Source organism: Apium graveolens, chromosome 5 (genome assembly GCF_009905375.1).
Source record: "Apium graveolens cultivar Ventura chromosome 5, ASM990537v1, whole genome shotgun sequence".
NCBI lineage: Eukaryota > Viridiplantae > Streptophyta > Magnoliopsida > Apiales > Apiaceae > Apium > Apium graveolens.
In genome coordinates this window covers 299,047,109-299,057,730 of record NC_133651.1, presented here as the reverse complement: position 1 = coordinate 299,057,730, position 10,622 = coordinate 299,047,109, and the positions used below count along the sequence as shown (strand labels likewise).

The window sequence follows — 10,622 nt, the reverse complement described above, 5'->3', positions numbered from 1 at the left end:
AAAGACGCGCCCTCAAAACAGGTGGAGGAGGCGCGCCCAGTTATCGAGAAGGGGGAGAGAAATTTCTTAATTGAAACATGTACTGTAGTGAGCCTTAGGGCGCGCCTTGGGCAAGGAAGGCTCCTTGGACGGATTGCTTGGACATGATTGCTTTGACAGACTCGCCCGTTGGCTTGGACAGAATTGGAGCGAGCCCTAACGATGCATAATTTAGGGCGCGCCCTATGATGTAGAATGATATAGGAAGAGACCAAAGGCTGATGACACAGGGCGGCGCCAACATACAGAAATGTCAGGGCGCGCCCTTAACTTCTACTTGAAATATAAATGCAACTTTTATATGCTGCTTGGATGGATTCTCTGGAAGACTCAAGGAAGATGGAGAATGTTATTACTAACCTATTTGATGCAGGTACTCTATTGAAGAACTCCTTCCTGTAGCACATCTACAGGAAAGGCGGTGTCGGTGGTCAGAGACCTCCAGGGGTATGCCTGGACTGAAGGCCTCCTCCTGTAGTCAATGGGTGTCCTCATTGGAGATGTGGGGTGAAATCTGGTGTGTGCTTTGGGAGCTCTGTCTCTGTAGTCAACGGGTGTCCTCGTTGGGAGACTTTGGAGTATCCTGCACTTTGCACCCAAAAGCTTGGGATCACTTGTCTTGCAATCTGGTAGGGGCTCCTTATCGGGGGACAAGGATGCGTCCAATATTTGGGGTGAACCATGGCTATACCTGCATCCACGGACTTGAGAAACAGCTGGTAGCGGAGGGTTATCCTTGGCCAGGGAGATGCCTCATTCGTGAAGTCTCGAAACCGCGGACGAGCCTTGGGCCTTTGTGGTTGGGCCTCATCGGCGGACATTCCTAAAGCTAGTAGAAGGCAGTTTCCAGTGGGTTTCCTACTGGGCCTCGGGATAAGAAATCTAAGCCCATTAGGTTTCTTGTTCCCCAAGAACTACGTGGGTTTGATCCCCTATAAATAGGGGTACGTAGGCACATTGTAAGGGGTCAGAAGCGAGAGTGCAAATGAGCCACCACTAACCCTAAGCAATCTCAGCCCCCAATAATCAACACCACCAAACACTGTTCATCTTTTCCGACGAATACTGTTCATCGGATCCACCGACTACTGTTCACGTTTCCGACAAAGAACCGCCATCACAGATCTTGTTTCCGGCTACGAACCTCAAACTTTGTTGATACCAAATTCCTCCGTCAACAAATTTGCGCTAGAAGGAGGGGCTAATCAAGATCTACATCTGGGAGGAAGGATGTCTCAATATCATGATGGAAGTTTTTATGATGGAAGTTCTGAAGAAGATTCTGATCATGGCTACGAATATGAACCCTACGTTCCGCCAATGACTGATCATCCCACGCCGGACGTTGGAGGACAGCCACATGTGCTCATCAGCAACGCCGACTTGTTGGAACAACTGTATCATATGGGCGATGCTTTGAATGGTTTCGATTCATGGTTGAGCACTGTGGAACGGCGCAAGGCCAGGAGGGGTCTTCGCCACAACCGAGCGGCTCAGGCACCTGGAAAAGCACCCATGACGGATAGGGATGTCTCGGCCGGCTATGGCCACACTGAAAGAGGGCATGTGCCGATAACCCCGCGACGCCTGGACTATTCTAATGACACGTCCCCAATCATCGAGCTAGTGGAAGAAGATGCTGATGGACGAGAAATTATGCGGACAGACACCCGGGGAGCCACCCATCCACACCGCTCTGGACGTAGTCTCGAGGAACGCCGACAGGCGGAGTCGATGCCGGAGAATCAGCAACGAAGCTTCGCAGCTTTGAAAGATCGCTTGGGGATTCGCTTGGGCGATGACGATTTGAGAATGGTATTACTTGAGTGGCAGAAAGAAGCTGATCGTGGAGATGTGACGCCCCATGATACGACGCGTGTGCCCCTGAATTCCCAGGAAAATCAGGAGCGGCACCGCGATCCAACGCATGTGCCCCTGAATTCCCAGGAAAATCAGGAGCGGCACCGCGATCCAACGCGTGTGCCCCTGAATTTCCAGGAAAATCGGGAGCGGCACCGCGATCATGAGAGAGCTCCTCCCCGCAGATCGTTGGATCGATATGGGCGTGGATATGGAAACGATAGTTGGAGAAGGCCTCAATGGAGAGGAAGAGGTGGAGGCCGAGGTAGATATTTAGAGGGATACCGTCGTGGCAATTACCGCAGTCACCTTGATTCCTGCTGGAATAACCAAGCAGATGGCTATGATTATGCGGAACATGATGATCACAGAAATATAGAAAACTATGATCGCGGTACTGTTCGGAGCCGCGGCCAAGGTGGAGAAGAGAATCAAGGGAGAAATCAAGAACGAAATCCTGAAATAATTGTAATACCTGAAGACGCCCAGAATACAAACCAGCAGCAAGCCCCTCCTGGGGGGAATCAAGTGAAAATAGCTCCATTGCAACCCCAAGGTCCGCAGCCTCAAATGCAGACCATTCCTGGCGTGGGAACTTTCAATGTAGGAGATCTAAAAAGGCTACTTAACCACCTCGAAGGCAGGGTGACGGCTACAGCTGAAATCCCTTCCCCATTCTCGGCAGCAGTAAGAGAGGCACAACTGCCGGCCGGGTATCGCAACACTACTAGCGATCTCCGTTTCCACGGAAACTCAGATCCGGTGGAATTCCTGGGTCGTTTTAATATAGAGATGGATGTGTACCAAGTACCGGACTTGGCTCGATGTCGTCTCTTGGCGGCAACCTTTAGAGAAAGTGCCCAGCAGTGGTTTCAAAAGCTCGGGCCAGGAGTGATCACCTCGTGGGATCAGATGAAGAATTTGTTCTTAACTAAGTTCCAAGCCGCAGTGAGATACGCTCCCTCTGTCACAACTCTTGCCAATGTTAGACAAAGGGAAAATGAAAGCTTGACATCGTACTTCAAAAGGTTCAACGCCGAATCTACTAGCGTGAGGGGAGCATCGGACAAAGCCTTAAAAAGCTTCTTGATCGCAGGATTAAAGGTTGGTTCAGATTTTTGGAAGCACTTGCAAGGAAAAGATCCGGCCACTCTAGCAGATGTCTTCGCTTTGGCAGAATCTTTTAAAGCCATAGAACAATCTTTGGCAGAAGTACAACCGACTTCACAGTCGAGTCAGAGAAATAAAGGAAGGAAGATGGATAGGTCTCCAAGCCCAAGATACCGAAGGGATAGTCGAAGCCCAGACCGGGTGAATACAGCAAGCACAAGGAGGGGATGGAGCCCTCCCTCAAACTATGACTACAGGACAAGCCGGTACACACCTTTGGTCGCATCTATCGATCATATCTACGAGGTAAACAGAAATAAAAGGCTATTTAGAAAACCTGAAGCTTTATCATCATGGCAAAGCAAAGACAAGAAAAAATATTGTGAATACCATGAATCATCTGGACATAACACGCATGAGTGCCGACATTTAAAAGACGAAATCGAAGCGCTTATCAAGGAAGGATACCTCGGAGAATGGGTAGTCAAGGAAGTAAGGAAGCACAAGGATGAAAGAACAAGGGAAGAGGAAAGACGAGCCCCACGCGGAACAAACAATGATACCCTGGAGGAAAATAAATTTGTCAGGGATGGCAGTATCCGAACAATCTACAGGGGAGATCCCGGAATGGAATGCAGCAACCGAGCCTTTGCAAAATACGCTAGGGAAGCCTGGTTCAGGCCTCTCACAGATATTTATAGGGTGGAAACTGGGCCACCCAAGGTGTTTAAGGGTGAGCCCATGGATATCACCTTCAGGGAAGCAGATGCCCGATGGGTACATCATCCCCACAATGATACGCTGGTTATTTCCATCCAAATCGGAACAAAGAATGTCCATAGAGCCTTCGTGGATAATGGAAGCTCAGCAAACATCCTCTATTACAACACCTTCAAAAATATGGGACTACCTGATCAGGATATGTCGGGGGAAGACTCGTGGGTCTATGGTTTTTCAGGTGCAGGAGTTATAGTCATGGGGTCGATTCGGCTGCCATGTACACTGGGGGAAAGCCCATTGTCGGTAACAAAGATGCTTGAATTTAAGGTCCTGAATCAGGAATCGTCCCACAACGTGTTATTGGGACGACCTTTTCCGCGGGACATGAGAGTCATCGCTTCAATTCATCACCTAACTATCAAATTCCCAATGAAAAATGGGGTAGGAAGTATAAAGGGTTCCCAGTATGACTCTCGGGAGTGCTATAAGCAAGCTATGAAAGGCTTTAGAAAAGACTCCCACGCCGAAGATACTCCGTACGCGGATCGGGAGAAAAGCATTGAACAACCAACCGAGGAAATCCGAGTCCACTATTATATCGAGCAAGAAGATGAACATCCCTCTGCGTTGCCCCCGACAATATTGTACTTGGAAGACGCAATCAGAATTGAGATGTTGGAAGGAGAAGAGGCGATGGATACCGTAGTCTAAACAGATTTCCATAGGGAATGTTTAGAAGGAAGATTCGATGTCTTGCAAAGCCTCGAACATGGTGATGCCCTTCCCCCTGCAGGAGCACCCTTGCCCGTAAAACATACTGAAGAAGTTGATGCCTCCGCTACGCAAGGCACACCTCCTAAAGGGGATGCACCCTCTCTGCAAGACAAGGAGATATATGATTCGCCTGACTTGGATCCCCGGATTCCAATGCCGACGGAAAAGATGGGGCCAGCAGAAGATACGATTGAAATCCCTGTTGATGAAAAAGACCCGAGCAAGGTTCTGAGAATAGGGGCCCAGCTGGCACCAAAGTTAAAGGAAGGTCTTTCAATATTTCTATTGGCAAACCTCGATGTATTTGCATGGAGCCATTCTGATATGGTGGGAATTGATCCAGAAATAATGTGCCACCGATTGAATATCGACCCCAAACATAAGGGGGTTCGATAAAAATGAAGGGCCGTAAGCGGAGAGAGAGCTATAGCCCTGGCAGAGGAAGTAGAAAGGCTCCTAGACGTCGGACTAATTTGAGAATCCTTCTACCCAGAATGGCTAGCAAACCCGGTGTTGGTAAAAAAGCCCAACGGCAAATGGAGAACGTGCGTGGACTTCACCGACCTGAATAAAGCATGCCCGAAAGATAGTTTTCCCCTACCAAGAATTGATTAGTTGGTCGACGCCACGGTAGGACATGCTCTGCTCAGCTTCATGGATGCATACTTCGGGTATAACCAGATCCTTATGTATGAGCCTGACCAGGAGCACACCTCTTTCATCACTGATAGAGGGTTCTACTGCTATATCGGAATGCCATTTGGTCTGATCAACGCCGGTGCCACTTACCAAAGGTTGGTAAACAAAATGTTCAAGAAGCAGATTGGGAAGACTATGGAAGTGTATGTGGATGACATGCTCGTGAAGTCGAAAAGGGCGGAAGATCACGTCGCCGACTTAACTGAAATGTTCCATATTCTGAGAAAATATAGGATGAAACTAAACCCGTAGAAGTGTGTGTTCGGCGTAGAGTCGGGAAAATTCTTGGGATTCATGGTCAACCACCGGGGGATTGAGGCTAACCCGGCGAAAATAAAAGCTCTGCTAGACATGAAATCTCCCACCAGCGTCAAACAGGTACAGAGTCTGACAGGAAGAATCGCGGCCCTAAATCAATTTGTGTCAAAGTCGTCGGATAGGTGCAAAGAATTCTTTAAAGCAATCAAAGGGAGAGGGAAGGACTTCCTGTGGACCCCGGACTGTGAAGAAGCTTTTCTGAAAATTAAAGAACAACTGGGAAATCCTCCAATGTTGGCCAAGCCAGAAGACGGAGAAACATTAATTCTGTACTTAGCGGTGTCTGAATATTCCGTCAGTACCGTATTGGTAAAGGAAGAAGTAAGCCACCAGTGGCCTGTATACTATGTAAGCAAAAGGTTGTTGGACGCGGAAACCAGGTATACCAACATGGAAAAACTAGTGTACGCTCTTATTCTTGCGGCACGAAAGCTAAGACCGTATTTTTAGGCTCACCGAATAGAAGTTCGCACCGCTTATCCGCTCCGGCATATTCTACATAAACCCGAATCGTCAGGGAGAATGTTAAAATGGGCCTATAGCTAGGGCAATTCGATTTGGAATATTGTCCTCGCACAGCAATCAAAGGACAAGCGCTGGCTGATTTCATACTTGAGTTCAATGAAGAAATTGATGATAAGGCCATAGTGCTGGCAGAACCAACCTCGCAAGAAAGTCATCAGGATGAAAAGAAGCAAGAAACCCCCACCCTTGGTGGACATTGCACGTGGACGGAGCCGTAAACAACAACGGGTCAGGTGCCGGGATAGTCTTGATCACTTCGGAGGGACACTGCTTGATGAGTGCTATCCATTTCAAGTTTTATGCTACCAACAATGATGTTGAGTATGAAGCCTTGATCAACGGTCTGAAATTAGCTCTGGAGGTAGGGGCCGTGAATTTGATAGTTCGAAGTGATTCCGAATTAGTTGTAAATCAAGTCAACGGAGGATTCCAAGCCCGGGGACCACGGACAGAGCTATATATGAGATGTGCAAAACGCCTACTAGGAAAATTTTCAAGTGCCACACTGGAAAGTGTTCTGCGAGAAGAGAATAGTAATGCGGATGCTTTGGCCAAGATGGGTTCACAGATGGACAACGTTTAACTTGGACAAATCCCTTTGGGAATCCAGGAAGTTCCAAGTATCTCGGAGGTGGAGGTGTTTTAAACGCAAGAAATCCCACAAGAAAGCTGGATGACCCCCATCCATAACTATATTCAGACAGGGGCTGTACCAGAGGATAAACTGCAGGCTCGACGCCTTCGGTACCAAGCTGCGAAGTATGTCGAATATGACGGGGTACTATACAAGAGAGGATTTAACCAGCCACTGTTACGTTGTGTGGATATGGAAGAAGGAAATTATATTCTCAGAGAGGTGCACGAAGGGATTTGTGGCAATCACTCGGGGGGTGGTTCCTTGGCATTAAAAGTGCTCAGACAAGGGTACTACTGGCCGACTATGAGGGAAGATGCTTTCAATTTTGTCCGGGCTTATGATCGTTGCCAGCGGTTCGCCAACTATTCCAACACCCCGACATCCACCATTACCTCATTGGCAAGCCCCTGGCCTTTTGCCATGTGGGGAATTGATCTTATTGGAGAGTTACCCAAAGCAAAGGGGGTATGAAATACGTCGTGGTAGCTGTGGACTACTTCACCAAATGGGCAGAAGCTATGCCACTAGCCACGATCACCGCAAAGAAGATAAGGGACTTCGTGTTCAATTCCATAGTATGCAGGTTTGGTATTCCCTACAAGCTCATTTCAGACAATGGAAAATAATTCGATAGTAAAGAGTTAAGGAAGCTCTGTGAAGACTTAAAGATTAAAAAAGACTTCGCCGCGGTTTATCATCGGCAGAGTAATGGTTAGACAGAAGCCATAAACAAAATCATAAAACATACCATGAAGGCAAAGTTAGAAGAGAAGAAAGGGGATTGGCCAGAAGAAATGCCTATGGTTCTTTGGTCCTACAACACGACACCTAGATCGACCACAGGTGAGACCCCTTTTCTGCTGATCTACGGGTATGAGGCCATGGTTCCCGTGGAGGTTGGAGCAGGATCTCTACGGAGAGATGCGTTCGACGAGGAAGATGCGGAAGTTAACCAGAGGCTCCACTTGGATCTGTTAGATGAAACCCGGACAAACGCTCAATTGAAGCTCGCTGTGTACCAACAGAGGGTCGCAAGTTATTTCAATAAAAAAGTAAAATCCGTACCGTTCAAGGTTGGAGATCTCGTGTTGCGAAAGGTTATGCCTAACACTAAGATAGCTCAGCACGGGGTGCTTGGAGCTAATTGGGAAGGACCGTACAAAGTTAAAGTTATACTCTGGAAAGGGACCTATCGCTTAGAAGATCTGGATGGTAAACTTATTCCTCGAGCATGGAATGCAGAACATTTGCGGAAGTATTATCAGTAGGGTGTGGCTGTGTCCCCCTTATTTTCTTGTTTTGATTCTTATGTAATAGGCTAGTAGCAAATAAATTCCTCCTAGCCTAGGAGGGTAGTACATGTGACTGCGAACCTTGTAACTAGCAGAAGGAAGAAAAATTTTCAAATAATTTCCCCATAGAGCATAGTAGCCATGAGACTGGTGTAATTTACACACTAGAGCGCGTTATCAATAAAAGAGAAAAGTTACTTCAAAAATTACTATATTTGCTTGACATGAAAATTCTCATCTGAAAAACATCAATGGCGCGCCCTATGTAGAGGCGTTCCCTATCTGATAGCTCCTGCTTTATAATCAAGACAGACATAGTAGACAAGGATGAAGGAAATAAATGCACATGGCCAGCAAAATAAGACTAAGGCAAAAGCTCCCCAAACTAAGGCGCGCCTTTGGACTAATAAGTCAATTAAAATATTGCAAAGGTACTAATGGAAAGAAAAAAGTACATATTATCTATAATATGGCGCGCCCTTATATCTAAACACTACGAAGAAATAAACGATAGATCTGAATGACACAATGACAAACTTTGAGATCACACAAAAATTAATTACACTAAAAATATGTTAAAGGGTGCGCCATATAGTAACATACTCCATGGAAATATATGATTGCCAAGGGAAAAATCAAAGTGACTTAACAAATTTTTGAGTAAAGATGAAATTAACGATGAGTCATACATACAAGAATAAAAGAGTAGCAGAAAAATAAGTCATACAACTTTGCACAGCATCAAAAGAGGGCTGGCTCCTCATAAGTATTTGAAATTTAAAGTCGTAAATAATCAAGGCGCGCCTTGAGACTGGTCTGTTGGAGGAATAGATTGAAGAAGGACAGTTGGATCAACTTCAGGCGCGTCCTTGGAGACTTCCTTTTGTGGCACGCCCTCCCCTTCTTCTTCCTCTAACCCAAGTTCTATCGTCCTCGCTTTGATTTCAGCAGCATGCTCTTTTTTAAATTCCACCATTTCAGCAACAGTCTCTTCCCCAAACTTCTCAAAGGAATAATCTGGATCATTGGCCAAAAAACCAACTCTGTAGAAATGAAAACCATTGGCAAATACCTCATCAGATATTTCCCTCTTCTCATCAGGCCAGCCCAGTTTCTGCTGCTCCTCCAGATACTCAACCCTCGGGTTGGCTGCACCAAGCTCAGTATGGAGAGAGGTTGCCTTTTTGTTGGCAATCTCTAGCTGAGAAGTAAGATTGGCAACCTCATCCTTGAGAAAAGAAATCTCAGAATCCTTGGCCTTGATGTCCTTAGCATGCAAAAAGTCCTTGTCCCTGAGGGTATTCCTCAAAATATTGTTGTCCCCCTGCACCCTCTCTAGGCGCGCCCCCTCTTCCAGTAGCTTGTCCACCACTCGAGTGGAGTGGATGAACAATTGGCAAGATGCCTTTATTGAAGCACGAGCTGCATCTCCCAAATCCATGGCTTGCCATTGCTCCACTTCTTCATCCGAAACATGAAGGGAACCAATAGGGCCAAGAGCATTCAAGGCAGCAGAAGAGCCAGAAGGCGCGCCCTCTGCTCTTTGCCTCTTAGGCGCGCCCTGTTTCTCTGTGAGATCAATTATGGGCCTTTTTGGAGCAGGTGCTGTTTGAGGAATGGGGGCGGAAGTTGGAACAGACGCTTGTGCTGCAGGAGCATCCTTCTTTGCCTTGGGCCTAGGCTTGTCACCAGGGCGCGCCCCAAAAGACTTGGGGATTCTTGGAGGTGCCATTTCTGCACAAACATAAGACATGTTAGTTAAGCCTGACAGTTAAGTATGTTGAATGAAGCACTAAATAAAAGCAGTTGATAAAGACAACATTGGTAAACATGTGTAAAATGCTACGCCTAGAGTAAAAGAGCGCGCCCCTGAAGACGTGGAAAGATTAAATAAACAGAAGTTTTTATCCAGTATGACAATAAAGAGTTAATAAAAGAGAAGTAGGACGCGCCAATAGTGAAAGGGCGCGCCTTTAGATTTTACAGTGAATGAACCTGAAGGATCTTGGCCTTGTAAGGAGCCATCCTCTGTTTCTTCTTCTTCTTCTTCAGCTTCTTCTTCACTGTCTAAGTCAATAACACGAGAAACAAGAGCACCCTTCCTGAACTTTACATATTTGCACTTCACTCCTACTTGGTCAGAAAGGATTCCTACTCGCATCAAGTTGGTTCGAGTGACTAAGGTTTTTAAGTTCCACCTGTCAGTAGCCACTCTAAGGAGGGCTTCAGCTCGTTTTTTGGGCTCGCCTTTAAGGGGTTTGGACGCTGGTCTATCTAAAAAAGTATAAGGATGAGAAAAGAAAGAAAGAATATAGAAATAACGCAAGGAAAAAAAACGAAAGGGCGCGCCCTTACTTGGTGACTTGTTGAATCTTATCCTTATTCTGGGAACGTCATACAGGTAAAAGAAGTTTTTCTTCCAACCTTTCGCATGACTAAGCTTGCCAGAGGAAAACCCCTTCTTGTTGTGCTGTTTGTCCACCACCAAATAGTAGTACCCATGGTCAGATTTCCTTAGATTGAAAAAATAAGCAACTTCTGCCATTGACGGTTGAGGGAAACCCAAGTCCGTATAGAGGACAAACAAAGCCAGGATAAACTTGTAACTGTTGGGGGAAAGTTGGAGTGGAGCCACGTCGTACAGTTCT

At 46.5% G+C, this 10,622-nt stretch overlaps 1 protein-coding gene across 1 annotated transcript; it reads left to right on the top strand.

Moving 5' to 3' along the window:
* Positions 1–7,431: 7,431 nt before the first annotated feature.
* On the top strand, positions 7,432–7,950 carry LOC141661097 (uncharacterized). The gene has a single exon (XM_074468078.1). It carries the CDS (start codon positions 7,432–7,434, stop codon positions 7,948–7,950), a length of 519 nt encoding a protein of 172 aa, XP_074324179.1.
* Positions 7,951–10,622: the final 2,672 nt, after the last annotated feature.

Excerpts from the sequence above, each read along its gene's own strand:
- LOC141661097 (XM_074468078.1), top strand. The coding sequence starts at position 7,432 with ATGAAGGCAAAGTTAGAAGAGAAGAAAGGGGATTGGCCAGAAGAAATG.